Genomic DNA, 19,472 nt, shown 5'->3' with positions numbered 1-19,472 from the left:
AACCAAAGAATATGAACCAAAGCGTGATTAATATGAACCAAAGCGTGTTAATATGTGTCGAAACAAGCGGGGATCTCATGCGCATGCGCGCGCGAGCACCTCGCGGGCACCTCGCGAGCACCTCGCGAGCACCTGGGCGAAGGAAAAGGAAATGCGCATTACCGTACTGGCGTGCGGCGAAGAATGCGGAAGCGTTCTGCGACTCTTCCGCTGGGATTAAGCTACACGCCTCCCGTTGACTGTGCGTCTATGTCCTGTCAGCTGACAGGCAGCGTCTCTGGCTGTCACAACACCACTTTCTGCAGAGTGCATGCTAAGCTAAGCTCGGTGCAACTCCCGACTCATCATCGCCAGCTATGCCGTTTGATTAGGGTGTTATGTTATGTTACGTACCGAGAGACAAACACGGAGAAGGATCTTTGTGCGTCTCCCATGGCGGCCGAAATCCCCAAACCGCAGACTCGGAAGCCCGTTCTGCTGAGCAAAATCGAGGCTTTCCAAGATGTTGTGAACACGGCCGTGATCATTCCGAAGGAAGACGGGGTCATCAGCGTCTCCGAAGACAGGTAAACGGTGTGATCCGGTATCATTCTTGCATTTTTTTGCATTTTAAAAAGCTTGCATTTGTACTACTTTACTGTTTGCATTTTGTACTTCACTTTGTACTTTGGGTTGTACTTTAGTTTGTATTTTGTATAGTGTTTGGCCTTTATTCATTTGACTTTTTACTGTATGCAGCACAATCTCAGGGGGCTCATACAGAACCAAGCATTTCACTGTAATAATGTACATTATATGTGACTTTGCAGCGTTGCTAGATTCTCCCACTGAAGCCAGTGTTCTCATTCAAATTTGGTCATTGCTCGTAATGTTATTGAACCTGTGATATCTCTGTCCGCCTCGGCCTTTTGAAAGCTATTTCGTGAAACAACCTAAACTAGGAATGAAAAGAATAACCAGTCATCAAATAAAATAATAAAATAATCAAATACTTCATATGCATATGCTTGCAACGTTTATAATCGTGCACTACATTATTTCATGGTTTTCCTCACTAGGTTTACTAATTAATCTCCAACCAATCAATCACTTCCTATTTGCGCCTGTGATTCTTTTGATTAGGCCGATAATTTTTAATAGATGCTATAGTATTTTGCATATAGTCATAATCTCAAATAGGGTCATATGAAACAGGGCTGGGGCCTAGGCGGTATACCGAATATGATACACCATTATGGATCCATGCAAAGGTATGAATTTTTACAATTCCTCATATTATATTTAGTAAGTTAATCATATTTTTTTGTCCTTGCAGTGGAATTAAAACAGTAAAAGAAAATTGATAATTTTGAATGAAATTGTACCATGATTAAATTTTTTTTTAAATGTCATATCACATTGTAATTTGTACCGGAAAACGAAATACTGTTATACCGTCAAAAATTCAAAAATATTGTGATATGATACTTTGGCCGCCTTGTTATTATTAAAAATAAATTGGTACTAGTCCACCAAAGACCCATGACCAAAAATAGTCTCGATAAGCAGAAGCATACGTTTCCTCTTTGGGAGACTTATTACAGGTCTAAGGCTAGGCTTAGCTGAGTTGTGCAGAAGCGTGGCCGTCTTATCTAGGTTAGTGGGATACGTGCGCTTTTTCTCACCTACGTATCCCAAGGAGAGGCATCTTCCTTTGCCTGGAGGCTGTGTGCTTTTTTTTGTTTTCCTGGAGTGTACACGAGCATCCGGTTCACAAACGTCTTCTTCACCTAACCCCCACAGGACAATCCGTGTATGGCTGAAGCGGGACAGTGGCCAGTACTGGCCCAGTGTCTACCAAACAATGCCAAGTAAGTCAGCTTTAACCCTTCATTTGATTTCAAAGAGGGAGAGGGAGAGAGAGAGGGAGAGAGAGGGAGAGAGGGAGAGAGAGAGAGAGAGGGAGGGAGAGAGAGAGAGAGATTTATTTAAACTCGTAAGACACTGAGGTTACCCTCATTCAGCGACGACAAGCTTACAGAACAAGACGTAGTTTAGAAGCAATTTAATACATATAGGCACAATAAATAAGAATAAACTATACAAAATCAGCTAAGACAGTTACAAGTCGACACACAGTGGTAGGAGATCATACTTTTAAATGCAGCAGAAGAAGAAGCAGTTTTTCCTAGTTCAGAGCAAACTCAAGGAACCCTGGGCTGTATGTTTGAGCTACATTTAATATAAGAAATATATTATTAACACTTTTCCCGCCAATCACGTCGTATGACGGGTTTCAAGTTCATGCGAATTCTGCCAATAACGGCGTACGACGTGTTTCAAGTTCATATTTCACTCACAGAGCCTTGTCATATGCTGCGGGAGCCATCACAACTCTGCAACGCTTCAATACTGCCACCTGGTGGCTGATCGGCGAATTGCAACCGGAAGTGGATCTCTTGTGATACCGGTGCGTCTCCCTATTCCGTCCGGCCACTCGTTTATCGTCCCTGGACTCAAGACATACACCGTGGATATGAATATTTGCCATAACTCAATAATCCACATGATTTGGGCGTATATTAGTATTATACAAACCGGAACTGGATCGCATCGATCCACATCACATAACTGGGATCTGTTTGCTCCACTCTCATCGCTCAATGCTACGAGGAAGCTGCCGTGAGTTTTAGCGTTTTTCTTTATCATTTTTGATACAAACTGCTCTGATCTATATATCACCCATACTACATAAATCATTTAACGTCGGTCACGGAATTATAAACGACCCCCCCCCCCCCCCCCCCCCCCCCCCTCACCCGCGGATGATCAGTCATAACGCTTAGGACCATGTACAGTTGAAATGTTTAATATATAACGTTGATCGGTATCAAACAGCATTTGATAATCTAATATATGCATTTATGTCTATATCTCACGTTCTAGGAAATACTGCAGAAAACGATAACATATTTATACTCTAGACGGTATTTTCGTATGAATGTGTGAATGAAAAAGTAAAACGTTCCTCCATCCTGAACGATAGCTAATCGATGTTGAATGGGCCATAGTAATGTCAATTTAGCAATACAATTTAAAAAGATATAGCCCTGCAAAGAAGGTGAACATCTCCATAGACTTACAGTACTGGCAGAGAATGGTTTAGGATGATCAAAGTGGTGGCAGAGAATGTGTTAATCAGATTTATTTTTATGGCCCAAAATCACATTACACATCTCAATGGGCTTCGCAGACAACACCCCCTGGATTAACCCTCAGAAAATGAGGCAACACTCCCACAGAAAAAAATAAACCTTTATTGTGGGGAAAAAATGGAAGAAATCTTAGATGGGCAATTCAATCTCTCCAATTAGCATGGCCAGACATGCAATAGGTGTTGAAGTGGATAAATACAAATCACAATAAAAAGATAAATACAAGGCGGCTGGGTGGCGTAGCGGAGATTGCGCTCGTCACCAATGCAAGAGACTCCGGTCTCGACTCCCCGAGTCAGCATTGCCTGCGGCTTGGGCCAGTCGTCATACTATCTCAATTGGCAGAGGTAGCGGGTGGAAAGTCGATGGGTGGGGATTGGACGTTGTGGACAGCGACTCCTACAGGTCGGTCGGGTGACGCCTGTACAGCAGAGACAGGTAGTATCGGGGGCAGCGTGAGCCTCCCACGCGTTACTCTTCGCCACTGAGAGTCCGCGCTGTCTGGTGAAAAGATGCGACAGGCTGCCTCCTCGTGTACCGGAGGGGACACGTGATGCAAGGCTTCTATCCTCACTACAGCCGACCAGTGGGAGGCATGGTCTAGCAACGTTCAAGACAGGGGAGGAGAGAATTGAAGGGGAGAATTGGCGATACGAAATTGGGATGGGAGAAAAATAGAAGATAAGGAGAAAAAGTGGATAAAAAAAAAATATAAATAAAATACAATAAGGGAGTAATTATAGTTATTTTTGCGAACACAGACAATTTTTTTTATCTTTGTCTCTGACTGTACACTGAGTATGAATTTATATAAGATGGACATTTATATACAATTATCAATCCCTAATGGTACAATGTGGTGTTGATTTGGAAAATAATATAAAAAAAAAAGAATGGCGATAATAATGGTCAATGGTCTCTAACTACACACCCTCAAGACCCCTACGCTCTGCATCTTCTGGCCGTCTCAGACCCACTCCTATCCAAGCTCCGGGAGGGTCATCAAGGAGAAGCCGCCTATTCTCAGTCCTTCATGCACTTGTCCTAATATACTAACCTACACTGTAGCACTCAACACTTTGATGAACATTGTTACTCAGCTGATAGAGTTGTGCCCTTCCTGATGACTTGTCGTACAGAACTTGTAAGTCACTGGATAAAAGCATCAGCTAAATGTAAACAATACAAGGAAAATCATAGAAAGGCATAACAGGTCAGCAGCGACAACAGGGCATGACCGTACATGGAGATGGCATCAATGTTGTCCAACAAGTTACCACCCAGCTGATCATAGCGTCCAGCAGCATGGCTACATGAGTAGAGCTCCACATTCATGATCGGAATGTCACCGGTTCGAGCCCCGGTCAAGGCCGTTGTTGGAAAGTGGTGGTGGTGTTGTTGTCCAGCAGGGAGCACTCTGTCGTCTGGACCTGGTGGCGTTGTTGTCCAGCAGGGAGCACTCTGTCCTCTGGACTTGTTGTCAGTAACAATGCCCCTGTTACGGTGATAGGGACACCTTACAGCTGCGAGTGCTGTCCTTCGGATGAGACGTTAAAACCGAGGTCCTGACTGAATTCGGTTGTTAAAGAACCCAGGGCGCCTATCGCAAATAGTAGGGGGTTCTCCAACGTTCCTGGCCAAATTCCCAATCAGGTCTTTGACATCAAGGCCACCTAATCATCCCTCCCCCTTAATTGGCTGATATTAATCCCTGTCCCTAAGCCATTCAGCCATTGTGTAGTGTGATGTGTGTCAGTGTATGGCAGCCATTGAGCCTTCATAAGCCCATGGTTGGGTGCTACCAGTGGTGGTGAAGGAGGCAATTTCCACCCTACATTGTGGGGAGCGCTTTGAGTCTAAAGCAGAGGAGGCTGCTGACCAAATTTTTAGGTGAAGCACAAATTATTATATTATATATTAAATAATATTTTTAAAACATCCCCCACTGTGTGTCAGTGGTCAGTGGACACAGATGAAAACATATTAACATTAGGTGACAGCGGACATGACCAGATGAAAACATATTAGGTGACAGCGCACCTGACCAGATGAAATCATATTAGGTGACAGCGCACCTGACCTGATGAAATCATATTAGGTGACAGCGCACCTGACCAGATCAAAACATATTAGTTGACAGCGCACCTGATCAGATCAAAACATTTTAGGTGACAGCGCACCTGACCAGATCAAAACATATTAGGTGAAGGTGACAAGGAAGCCACAGACTCATACCCCCCCGACACTCAACTAACCGCCTCGGACAGTCCTTCATACCAGTGGCCATCAGGCTCCACAACAGTGGGCAGCGACTGCTGCCAGACATCGACCTAGAACTAATAGGAACCCAAGTAGGACAATAACACTACCTTATGCATACTGCACCTTATGTGGATACTGTGAATAATGAATAATGTATATTTCAGTTAGTTAGATAGTAAATTATATTGACCTATTTGTTTACACTGCTTGTGTTGTTTTCACTACCTGTACCCCCCCCCCCTCTTCACCCCCCCCCCCCCCCCCTTCCCCCATGCATGATGCCTGAATTTCCCCAAGGGGATCAATAAAGGAATATCTTATCTTATCTTAAAAGGAAAGATGAAATTACCTACCTGGGTTCCATCCTATAGAGGCAAATCTTTCCTGTGACAAAATGGGATCCAATGTAATAAAACTAAGTCAACCAACAAACTAGATTCCTGTACCGGATCTCCTCTCTGGTAAACAAGAATACCTTGAAGACTCTAACAGGAGCACTCATTCAAGGGTACTACGACTATGCTTGCACCTCATGGTACCAAAGCACCTCAAAGGCACTAAAAACAAGATTACAAACATCACAAAACAAACTGGTCAGACTACTGCTTGACCTTACTCCTAAAACCCACCTCACCCCTGTCCACTTTGACAACCTAGGATGGCTTAGAGTAGACGACAGAGTACAGCAACTTGCAATGGGCCTGGTCTACAAGATACACTACACCACTAAGATACCCATGTGCATGTCGAAATACTTCCCAAAGGTCAGTGAATACCACGACCACAACACCAGAGGGAGTTCCACAAATCATGTTCAACCCAGATAAAATAATTTAAAAAGTAAAAAAAATAAATAAAAAATCATAACTTAGAAATGAGATTGCATAGGTCTATGAATCGATATCGCGATTCTGTTTCGATTAATTGCCCAGCCCTACAGAGTGTACAGTAAGTTAGCTTGGTGATTATCATTGTGATGTAGGCTAAGCTGGCTAGCTACTGTTAGCATACAAGCACTGTAGCCTACTTACTTTTTCATCCACAACGTTTTTTCTGATCCAGATGCATAAGTCCACTTCTTCATGTTGCTCAGTTGCTGGTTTATACTTCGGTCCTAATGTTGGTGCAAAGTTTAATTTAGCCTGACTTGACTTGTTATAGCTGTACATCTTACTAACTACTAAACAACAACTTTCTCATAGTCTCAACTTTCACATAGTCAAAACGGGTCCAGCTGCATGTCCGGAGGATAGGTTTAGCTCGGGCCAATCTCAAGTTTCTCAAGTTTCTTTATTAGTTGTCATACAGAAGTACAAAATACTTTTATACAAAATGCTTCTTTATGTTACATTTTGTATAAAAGTATTCTGTACTTCTGTATGACAACTAATAAAGAAACTTGAGAAACTTGAGATTGGCCCGAGCTAAACCTATCCTCCGGACATGCAGCTGGACCCGTTTTGACTTTGCAATGCAGCAATCTCTGATTGGATTTGCAAGGCTGCCAATCATATTCAACCTCTGTGTATTGGATGTCAAGGGCTGTCAATCAATCAACCCTCCATTCAATGGCAAGAGTTTAACTGCACAGACCGTGCTTAGATGAAGTTAATAGCCTATTTTGATTCGCTGTTATTTATTATTTATTTAACAATGGGTCACACCTGTGAAGTTTTCTTCACGAATAATTACTGCAGTGCAGGCCTGCTCAGAGCTGTCAATTTTGGCAATTTTTTTTTTCACTGGAATTTTTTTTACAGAGGAAAACATTTATAATAAAAAAATAATAATAATAATAATTAAAAAAAAAATATATATATATATAGTTTTTTTTTTTATATATATATATAGGTATATGTAAATTAATAATAATTATTAATTATGAGTGAATTTGTGTTTCACGTGTTGTCATAGAGAAACCTCCACTGGTCTAAAGTGTAGAGAACAGCACTATATATATGTATATAATATGTATTTATGATCATTCATTCATTCATAGGGCAACACACACACGGTAAAGGAATATCCACAACGTCCATAGAGATGACATCTTTAATGTCCAATGGGTTGCCACCCATGGAAGCCTGAAATGACCTGAATACACTTCCCAGTTCCATTGTCTTTGTTTCGAGAGCCCGCGAGTCCCGAGTGGCCATCTGAACATCCCTCTAGCATCCGTTCCCACATCTGGGCCAGTTTTTAAACGAGATAAACCACTGCCTAGGTTTGTTTCACAGCGTAACCAAATACGCCATGAATATGGATGAGCGCGTACTGAATAATTGATGCATCTTCGCAGATCGCACACCTGTAAGGATTAGACGCATGTGGTTTCATAGGACGGATATGAGTCCTATCTGCTTTCTTAGCAGACTGCCCTCATCCTCATCAGTTACATTTCCCACTGAATATGAGAGACAGAGAGCAAGCAAGCATACATTAGGGCTTTCCCTAAACAATGGTATAGAGGTGCAACGCCACTATGTGTTTTAATAAGAAAAATAATAATAAATAAATACAAATGTTTGGAGTGAAGGCTTGGGGCCAGTTTATACCTTATACGCTGTACTTAAATAAATAACTTATTTGGATTTGTTAGCTATTTTATTGAAATACAGTTTTTAGGTTGCGGGAAGTTACAGCCAATGGCTTTCTTTATCGCACATTTTTTACCGACTACTCCCTAGTTGCGACTCCATCTTGTTAAAAAAAAAAATAAGCCCTGAACGTGTTTATGCTTTGATTGATTGAAAAGTTTATTAACAGATTGCAGAATGGGTACAGTACAGTACAGCTCAATACATACAATTGTTAAGGGGATGCAGACCAGAGAAAGACTTTCGTCTTGTTTACATCAGGGTCCCCCATTTTCAATTCATCATAACATATATGACACACGACATGCAGATAGACAGTACTGCTACATCTATACATTTATGACATACCAGATTTGCAAATACAGTACTGTTTGTGATACAAAAAGTGTCCAGAAAAAGAGTGTATATACATTTGACGTAGAAACTGTACATTGGAGGAGGTTGGGTAGGTGGGGTTGGGTGGGGGGGGGGGGGGGGGGGGGGGGGCTGTACATTGGAGGTGGGTGGGGGGGGGGTGGGGGACACTGTACACTGTACATTGGAATACTGACAAAGCCATACTTGGGGCCAGTTTCAAATTGCAGTCTCCCGTAGGTGTTCTTTGAGTGTGTTTTTGAAAGTGGGTAGTTATTCACATTCCTTTACAGCTTTGTGTAGGGCGTTCCACATTGATGTGGCATAATTGCGAAACGTGTTTAGTCCCTTGTTTGAGCCGAATCTGGGTTTAACATGATTTGTGGAGCTCCCTATGGTGTTGTGATCGTGGTATTCACTGACCTTTGGGAAGTATTTTGACATGTACATGGGTACCTTGGTCGTGTAGTGTATCTTGTAGACCAGGCCCATTGCAAGTTGCTGTACTCTGTCATCTACTCTAAGCCATCCCCTGTAGTCAAAGTGGGCAGGGGTGAGGTGGGTTCTAGGAGTCAGGTCAAGCAGTAGTCTGACTAGTTTGTTTTGAGATGTTTGTAATTTGTTTTTTAGTGCCTTTGAGGTGCTTTGGTACCATGAGGTGCAAGCATAGTCGTAGTACCCTTGAATGAGTGCTCCTGCCAGAGTCTTCAGGGTATTCTTGTTTACCAGAGAGGAGATCCGGTACAAGAATCGAGTTCGTTGGTTGACTTTTTTTATTACATTGGATGCCATTTTGTCACAGGAAAGATTAGCCTCTAGGATGGAACCCAGCCAGGTAGGTAATTTCATCTTTCCTTGTGACAATATTGTCACCCACTGTAACTGAGAAGCCGTCGGTCTTGCTGAGTTTGTTATTTGAACCGAAGAGAATGGACTCTGTTTTGCCCATGTGTAATGATAGTTTGCTTCCTTGTCTCCCCAGACTCCTGTTCCTGTATGTCCTTTAACCCAGAGACCAGGAGGCTGCTAGTGGGTATGGACACCGGAACCGTCTCTGTAAGTAGTACCGCCATGAGCGGACTTCCCTTCCCTGTCTTTCTTCCCTGAACTCAAACCGGTCCCAGGGCCGTCGTGCTTTCATGCCGTTTCAGTTGGGACCAGCTAGGGCTGGGCGATAAAACGATAACGATAACTATCGCGATAAATTATTTCCTCGAAATAAACATGAAACGTGGTCGCAAAGTTTCGATATATCGATTTTCCAAGCTTGGATATGAGCACACGCACTAACAACCAATCAGTGAAGGAGATGGCCGACAGCGGAAGGAGACCCGGAAGGAGAACCGGAGGTAGGACTCGTAAACAAGGCTGGCTAGGCTAATTAGCTTGCACGGCGCTATTTTATAATTTAGCGGCCGAGTTGGTGTGTGTTTTGAATTCTGAGGGTAACTGTTATAGTAGTGTGGGGTATACGGTGGACGTCGTTGCAATGTATTGGGGCGGAACAGAGTATTTTATGGTCATATTTAGTACATTGTCATGGAATACACCGCTTGTAAATGAGGCTGGCTAGGATAATTAGCTTGCACGGCGCTATTTTACAGTTTACCTGCCGAGTTGGTGTGTGTTTTGAATTCTGAGGGTAACTGTTATAGTAGTGTGGGGTATATACGGTGGACGTCGTTGCAATGTATTGGGGCGGAACAGAGTATTTTAGGGTCATATTTAGTACATTGTCATGAGATACTCCGCTTCCTCTGGCTAACTGCTAACGTGCATGGACTGATGACGACATCAACTCGACTCTCGAGACATTTGCATCAGCAAAACAAGTCTATTAATAGCCCGTCCATCGGCGCCGGGCATAACAAGTTAATTAAACTTGACAGACATTATATCGACGATAATTATCGATATCGAGTTATATGAAAATAATTTTATAATTTTATCGCGATAACGTTTTTGGCCATATCGCCCAGCCCTAGGACCAGCTGTGGCGCCGTGCAGCGGTCCAGAAGGGGTATAACTCTTTATGGACTCACTGAAAGGAAGATCTTAAAGAGGAGAGCAGGGGACACCCGTCTTCCTCGGTGGTACAGACAGAATGCTTTTCTAGTTGATGGTATCTGGGTAAGATAAGATATTCCTTTATTGATCCCCTTGGGGAAATTCAGGCATCATAGACTTTCATCATACATTTTCAGAAAATCATAACCCTGAAGGCATTTCGTGTTTATTTTTGGTACACAACATTTCTAGGGGTATTAAGGGGTGCTGAATCCAAATCTGCTATATACCAAGCTCAAAAATGTCAAATAAGGCCTCAAAATTGAGAAATCCAACATGGCCGCCAGTGCCAGGCTGAAATCTATTTAAGTGCATATATTTTTGACTAAACAAGGTAGAAACATGAATGAAATGTGTTTTTATATGTTTGAATACATGAGGAATTTTAAATCATATCCTGATTTTAGATCAGTTGTGAAAATGTAGCTTGAAACTCATATTTATAGCAGAAACGGTGGTCGTTATTGATGCATAACTCATCAACCAAATAAGAAAGAAAAGCAGGATGATCCCAGGCCATGGATCATAGCAGCATGGGGGAGGTTACAGGTATGAGTAGGGTAATAGTAGAAAGACATAAATACAGGCAATCAAATTATAGTACAGTAGAAAAGTTAAAATAAGCAGTGTAAACAATATAATTAACTGAGTATATACGCATCTGAACAAGTAGGCAGTGTGATCAAAGGTGCAGATGAGGGTCTGTATGCCCTATCAGTTATATTATACATTACACTAAATATGGTTACAATAAACACTAGAATCTAAATATATACGATGAGTAATTAAAGTATACAGTATACACAGGTGCAGTATACATAAGGTACCCTAACTGGCGTGATATACCTCATTCGTTATGCGTTGTAGTCCGTTCAGTTTAGGGGGTAGTCAGACAGTCATTGGTCAGACATTCCTACGTAGTTACATGGGTAAAATGACGACTTGCCTCTCCAGCGTATGGAAAGGAACGCATTGAAGGGAGTTCTGTCGGGTCGCCGACAGCTCACTCTGGTCGTATAGGCCCTGTTCAGACTTGGCGTTAAAATGCGTCTCAGCCAGGTGATCCAATCGCATGGAGTGGACAGCTCTAATTACATGTGTGACTGCACCCGAGACACATGGAGGACGCATCGAGATGCGATCACTCGGACCACGTCTGGAATGAATGAATGAATGAATGAATGAATGAATGAATGAATGAATGAATGAAAACTTTATTTAACAGATTGCAGAATGGGTACAATACAGTACGGCTCAATACACGCAATTGTTAAGGGGATGCAGACCAGAGACATTACATCAGGGTCCACTATTTTCAATTCATAGTGACATTTATGACATACACAACATACATGGCATCATGACATTTATGACATACGGACATACAGGTATATAGTACTGTTACATTTGTGACATATACGATATGCATACGATATGTGTACTAATGTCCTGGGCCGACATCCAAGGGCCGCTGAGTCAACTGTGTGTCATGTCCTCTGGGGTCTTGTTGTGGCTGTTAACATTCTTTCGATTTAGATTAGATTCAAATGTATTGTCATCATACAGCGCGAGTACAGTACGAACGAAAATAAGTTTGGTATCCAACCGGAGTGCAAATGTAACAGTGAAGTGCAGAATGTTTTTCTAGTTTATAGTATCTGCATAAGATAAGATATTCCTTTATTGATCCCCTTGGGGAAATTCGGGCAGCATGGGGAGGGGGGAGTGGAGGTACAGGAATGGGCAGGGTAAAAAGACATAAATATAGGCAATACAATTTGATCTGAATATATAAAATATGAGAAATAAACCGTATAACAGTATAATTAACTCTGAATATAAAAATATGAGAATAATAAACAGTGTAAACAAAAGTGCAGACGAGAGTCTGTATGCCTTATCGGTTATATTATACGGATCATGGTTTGACCTTGTGTTTTATACATCCTTCTATTGCTTGGAAAATACAATTTCATAAAATGTTTCCAACTAATTGTATTGCTATCACCTGGAGGGTGGTTTTATTATCTGCATTGCGTTTCCCATATCTTCAGTTCCCATTGGTGTGCGCAGATCATCTCACCTCCTTATTAACTTAAAACCAGAGAGAGAGAGATACTTTTTTATATTCACTCTGAATATAAAAACGCGAGAAAAATAAACAGTGTAGACAAAGGTGCAGATTGATTGATTGAACATTTTATTAACGGATTGCAGAATGGGTATAATACAGTACAGCTTAATAAACAAACATGTTAAGGGGATGCAGACCAGAGAAAGACTTTCGTCTTGTTTACATCAGGGTCCCCCATTTTCAATTCATCATGACATACACGACATACACATATACAGTACTGTTACATCCAGACATTTATGACATACAAGATATACAAATATACAGTACTGTTTAAGAGACAGAGATCATAAAAGAAAATATATACATTCGAGGGGGAAGATGAGGGTCACAGTGACATTGTAAATTCTAATGGAAACACTGCATGCGCTCCATCACATTATGTAATTCGCCCTCAAGACATCTCCGCTCTGCATCTTCTCACTTCTCAGACCCACTCCTATCCGAGCTCCGGAAGGGTCATCAAAGAGAAGCCGCCTATTCTCGCTCCTCGCTTCACAATGGTGGAACGAACTTCCCACCACAGTTAGGACAGCCGAAACCCGAGCAATCTTTCGGCGTCGACTAAAAAGACACTTCTTCAATCAATATCTGAAATGAAAGAAAAAAACAAGGAAAAAGAAGAAAAAAAACACTAACCTTCTTACTGTCTTCTACTATCATGCACTCTTCCTAGTTCCTACTAACATGTCTCTACTACCATGCACTCTTCCTACTATATTAACATGTCTCCACTACTATGCACTCAACACTGCAGCACTGCAGTTTCAACACTTTGATGAACATTGTTACTCAGCTGAAAGAGTTGTACCCGTCAGCTTAATGACTAAATGTAAATGTGAATGCAAAACCCAGGTTTGAACGCGGGCTGTAGACCGGGGATGACCTTTGAACATGCTCTTCTCTGAGGCACCCTGTTGTAACGTATAAAGGGTGTAGCCTTGCAGCCTATTTTTATTTAGCCTTTATTTAACCAGGTTTGTCCCATTTTGAGATCCAGGATCTCTTTTACAAGGGAGACCTGGCCAAGAATAGCAGCAACACAAAGTTTCAAAATAAACACAGACATTACAGATAAAAGTAACATTACAAATTGATCAGATTTGCACACAGAAAACCTGGTTACAATAGGCTTCACCATAGTCTTAAATACATTCAGGGTTACCAAGCTTTGAATTTTCAGATCGGATTGTTCCATGCAGTAGGTGCGGAAAACCTAAAAGCTTTCTTTCCCATTTCTGTTCGGACTTTGGGAACAGCAAAGTGCAGAAAATGCTTCGAACAGAGATTGTAATTTCCACCTTCAAATTTAAAAGAGACGATGAGCAGTGCTGTTCAAAATGACTTTTTACGTGGAACAACAAAGGCCGCTAAATAACTTGAAGATATTTCAGTCTGGAGCCACAGTCATAAGTTGTGAGTGATGTTTTATTTAGTACCCTTGGCTATGACTGAGTCTGACTGCACTGCTTAGGCCTCTCTATTTATATACATGACTAGAGGCAGGTTAGCTTTTTGTTGCAACAGTTTAGGCTAGTTGTTTGCTTTAAACAACTAGGCCCTAGAAAAAAGAGAGGTTTAAACCAGCGGTTCTCAAACTACGGGTCGCGACCCAAAGTAGTTTCGTGGGTAGGTGACAGTGGGGTCGCTCGTTGGCAAGTACACATTTTTTTTTATGTTCTGGCAACAGATTTTGCCAGACATTCACTCACACACCTATTCACTCACACATCCATTCACTCACAAATCCACTCACACACATATTCACTCACACATCCACTTGCACATCTATTCACTCACACCTATTCACTCACACACACATTCACTCACACACCTATTCACTCACATACCTATTCACTCACACTCCTATTCACACACACACACACACACCTATTCACTCACACATTCACTCACATATTAGATTAGATTAGATTCAAATGTATTGTCAATCATCATACAGCACAAGTACAGTACAACGGAAATAAATTTGGCATACAACCAGAGTGCAAATGTAACAGTAAAGTGCAATATACAATGTACAGGTGATTAAACTGGGTATGAAATATATAAATTGGTACTACTTACTGAGTAATAGTGCTAGTCAGATGTATGTACAGAGTTGTAGTATTAATATTTACAGTGATACAGGTATAAAGACACTAGGGTAGTAAGTCATACTGGCCAGCAGGCGTGTAGCTTTATGCCAAGCAAGCAGTGCAAAAATTTACCGTAGTGGCATGCAGTAATGCGCCTTTCATTTTCCGCCGCCCAGCGCCCAGGTCGTGCGGAAATAGGCTGTCTATTGCCATTCTCTTTGACAAACTCTAACCTTAACCAGCTCCTTAACAACGCCTAAACTTAACCGTTCTAACCTTAACCAACTCCGAAACAATGCCTAACCTTAACCTTAACCATAGAAATTATATTGCCATTCTCTTTGACAAACTCTAACCTTAACCAGCTCCTTAACAGCGCCTAAACTTAACCGTTCTAACCTTAACCAACTCCGAAACAATGCCTAACCTTAATCGGCGAAAGAATACACGTTAAAAAAAAATCACGTTAAAAAATATTTTCGATGGGATTCGAACTCGCCAGCAAACAAGCCATAGGATCCACAGCCATGTGTCCTTGCCAATTGAGCTATTGGTAGATACTGAATATGGGGCGGTGACTTATATATATTGAGCTCCGCTCGTGTCGCATGCGCGGGCACCTCGCGCGAGCACGCCGGCGCACGCACGCACCTGAGCGAGCACGCCGCCGCCGGTGCACGCACGGTAGCATTTGTCTGAAAAGAAGGGCGCTTTACCGCACTAGCGTGCGGTGACGAATGCGGAAGCATTTTTGCACTGCTTGCTTGGCATTAACGTACAGGCGGCCAGCAGTGTAACTAGTAAGAGTAGATATAGTATCTACAGATATGTAAAAATGATTATATGCAGGTTAGATGTATATATATACGGTAATAATAAATATATATATATATATATACAGCATGATTGTACATGCTACCATATTCAGACAGATATGTATATACATATAAATGTATCATTCACACACTGACGGCGGAGGCGACCATGCAAGGTGCCGACCTGCTCATCGGGAGCAGTTAGGGGGTTAAGTGTCTTGCTCAAGGACACTTCACCACTCCGCCAGGGGAGGAGGAGGAGGAGCCGGGATCGAACAGGGAACCTTCAGATTACCAGATGACAGTTCTACCTCCAGAGTATACTGTCAACTGAACTATAGAACTATACCTACAGTAGTAGGCCTAAACTCTGTGAAGCAGATTACCTCAAACCACAAATCTCTCTCTCTCTCTCTCTCTCTCTCCAGCTCTTCCTCTATATCTCTCTCTCTCTCTCCCGGCTCTCCCTCTATCTCTCTCCGGCTCTTCCTCTATCTCTCTCTCTCCGGCTCTTCCTCTATCTCTCCCCATTCTTTGACATAATCCCTCTTTTCTCTCTCCCCCCTCTCTCTTTCACTTCATATCACTCTCCATCTCTCTCTCTCTCACCCATCTCTCTGCTCTCCTCCACCTCCGGTCTCCCTATGCTTTCTTTCATCTACTGTATATTCCCTCTATTCAGAGCAGGGCCAGTAAGTCAGGACTGATTCAGTCATGCTCTCATGTTGCTTCATGTCACAGTAGAGCTCTCTCTCTCTCTCTCTCTCTCTCTCTCTCTCTCTCTCTCTCTCTCTCTCTCTCTCGCTCTTGCTCTCGCTCTCGCTCTCGCTCTCTCTCTCTCTAGTGTCTCTCCCTCTGGCCTCCACCAGCTACTCTGCACTGATCGATAGTCAGGAGGGAGCGGCTCTCAAGTAATCTCCCACACGATTGCCCGATTAGCTCTTAAGGGGATCAGAACGGCTGGGTTACTGAGGCAATGCAGCCCGATAGATGAGGTTAGAGAACTACCGGCTTCACGGTTTATAGCCATGCGGTCTCTTGATTGTTTGTGGAAAGCCGTTTGAATCGTTCTTGGACTTCCTGTTAATACTCCCAACGTAATCCTATTTAACCTCATAATCAAATGGGAGGGCGAGTGCATTTGTCTGAGTTGTTCTTTTCTATTTATTTAATTTAACCTTTATTTAACCGGGCAGGTCAATTTAAGAACTAATTCTTATTTACAATGACGGCCTAGCGAGAGGACAAAAGGGCCTCTCGAAGGGTAACGGGGAAAGGGGATACAAATGTTTTATTCTTTTTGATCCACTTTTTCTCCTCCTATTTTTCTTGTATTTTCCTCCCATCCCAATTTAGTCGTTATGCCAATTCCCCCCTTCCCTTCTTGGCCGTTGCGCGCATTTGCCCCCTACTTGCCGGTCTAGGGAGCCCTGAAGTCTATCGCATGCTTCCTCCGATACATAGGAGACAGCCAGCAGCCTCTTTTCACCTGGCAGCGAGGACTCTCATTGGGTGAGTGTAACGCGTGGGAGGGCACACTACCTCACCCAGATCCCTTCCTCGCTGTGCAGGCGCCCCGACCGACCTGTAGGAGTCGCTGTTTACAACGACCAGATTACCACCCACCAGCTTCCCTCCCGCTGACACTGCCAATTGTGTCAGTATGACGACCGGCCGAGCCGGAGGCACCGCTGACAGCTGGATTCGATACCAGTGTCTCTGCGGTGGTAGACAGACGCTTAGTCCGCTGCGCTACCCGGCCGCCCGGATACAAATGTTTTATTAAAGAGACGGATGATCATCACAGAGGTGACAACGTGATAACGTGACATCACAGAGGTCAGGGAAATAATTAAAACACGCATCAAAGAAACAAACCAAATGAAATGACACGGTATGTAATACATGAAGCAGAACAGACACATTACAGTTGAAAGGCTGGGTGACAGTTGCAGGTGTGTGTAAACAACTCTGCGATAGAGTCCTTAAAAGTAGTGAGGAGGATCAATGTGTCCATTTTCAAAGTATTTTGCATCTCGTTCCGAAATCAAGCAAATCGGAGGAGGATTGTCCAAAGGAAGTGTTAATATCTAGTGAGATATGGTGAGCAGCTCTGGTGTTATAGGGTTGTTAGCTGGGTGCTCAGCCCAAAACCATGTAAATGGCTGCATTTATATAGCGCTTTTATCCAAAGCGCTTTACAATTTGCTCCTCACATTTTACCCATTCACTCACACATTCACACATCGACGGCAGAGGCAACCGTGCAAGGTGCCAACCTGCTCATCAGGAGCAATTAGGGGTTAAGTGTCTTGCTCAAGGACATTTCAACATGCTGCCCGGGAGGAGCGGGTATCGAACCGGGAACCTCCGGATTACCAGATGACTGCTCTACCTCCCGAGCCACTGTTGCCCCCCTGTAGAACAATCCCTTGAAGAAAAAGGCATCAATCAAAAACAATGCCTTAAATCTTAATTGTTCTGGTCTTTGATTATGTTACAGTACAATCACACATTTTGATCGGTATCTAGGAATTTCCCCAATCCTACTATCTGCTACTAAGAGCCGTGATGACGGGCTGGACGGTATGGTCTAAAATGTATATCACGGTATAATATATATATTTTTTTGATCTTTTTCCCCCTCCTTTTTCCTCCGATTTTCTCCCATCCCAATGTTAGTCGTTATGCCAATTCCCAATCCCCTTCCTGGTCGCTGCGCACTTACCCCCCACAGTCGGTCTGGGAGAGTGTAGGCTATCACGTGCTTCCTCCGACACACGTCTAGCCAATCAACCGCTTCTTTTCACCTGGCAGCGCGGACTCTCACTGAGAGGGTGTAACGTGTGGAAGGATCACACTACCCCCCTTAGATCCTATCCGCGCTGAGCAGGCGCCCCGACCGAACTGTAGGAGTCGCTGTTTACAACGACCCGGACCCACCCGCCAGCTTTCCCACCCTCTAATACAGCCAATTGTATTAGTGTGAACGGCCAGCCAAGCTCGGTATATTAATTTGTATTAATTAATTAATTTATTTATTAATATAAATGCTTCTGAAGGGGTACAACTGGTGCCGCGGAGTCACGTTAGAACGTTAGCTTAGCGAAGTGTTTCTCAAAGTGGGGGGCGCGCCCCCCAGGGGGGGCGCAGAGGCATGACAGGGGGGGCCTTGAGATTTATAAAAAAAGAAAAAAAAATATTAATTTTTTTATTTTTTTTGGATTACAGAAAATTATCACTAAAGTGCTATCTGTTGCAGCTGCACTGTTCTCCATGAAAATACAATTTCTCAAAATCTGAAAATCATTATTTAATAAAACACAGAAAAGGATCACCAAGTTACTCTGGATAAAAAAAACCTTTACAGACAACATTGAGACAAAGCTTCCTGACACATCTCCATCCAAACTCTTGGAAGAACTCTTTGAAATCTCATCTGATACCACCTGGAGAGCTAGTTTCAGAGTGTGGTGCTGAGTACCAAGTATCTCATGATGCAGCAGTTAAGGTGTTGATACCATTCAGCACCACATACAGTATCTGTGTGAAGCTGGCTTTTCATCCATGACAGCTTTGAAAACAAAATATAGGGCCAAGTTGAGCCTTGAGGATGACATGCGTGTTGCCTTGTCAAAGACTGACAGCAATAAAGACTGTTTGCTTATTTCCTATGTTTGCTTTGTAAATTCCCAGTCACTGCTGTTTTGCAAATATGTCAAAAACAGAGCGACAGCTGATGAGCTCTTCAAAATGATTGACCGTTACCTGACAGAACATGGACTGAAATGGGAGAACTGTGTGGGCTTTTGCTCTGACGGTGCGCAGGCCATGGCAGGGAATAGGAGGGGGCTACAGGCACTCATCAAGGGGGTCTCACCAAACGCGCAATGGACGCACTGTAAATTCACAGAGGCGCTAACGTCAAGACAGCTTAGCCCTGAGCTGAATGA

General features: G+C 42.8%; 1 protein-coding gene across 2 annotated transcripts in view; it reads left to right on the top strand.

Moving 5' to 3' along the window:
* The first annotated feature begins 326 nt into the window (after positions 1-326).
* The window catches only part of wdfy2 (WD repeat and FYVE domain containing 2), a 135,871-nt gene continuing 116,725 nt past the window's right edge, over positions 327-19,472 (top strand). For both annotated transcript variants that reach the window (XM_084310045.1, XM_084310044.1), the window contains exons 1-3: positions 327-566; positions 1,783-1,850; positions 9,390-9,463. In XM_084310045.1, the coding sequence (XP_084166171.1) occupies positions 433-566; positions 1,783-1,850; positions 9,390-9,463 (276 nt within the window). In that variant the 5' untranslated portion in view covers positions 327-432. The remainder of the gene's footprint in view (positions 567-1,782; positions 1,851-9,389; positions 9,464-19,472) is intronic.

Source organism: Notolepis coatsorum (assembly GCF_963971535.1).
Source record: "Notolepis coatsorum genome assembly, chromosome: 3".
NCBI classification, from domain to species: domain Eukaryota; kingdom Metazoa; phylum Chordata; class Actinopteri; order Aulopiformes; family Paralepididae; genus Notolepis; species Notolepis coatsorum.
Note: the sequence above shows the minus strand (reverse complement) of the source record. Positions and strands in the feature narration are given on the sequence as shown.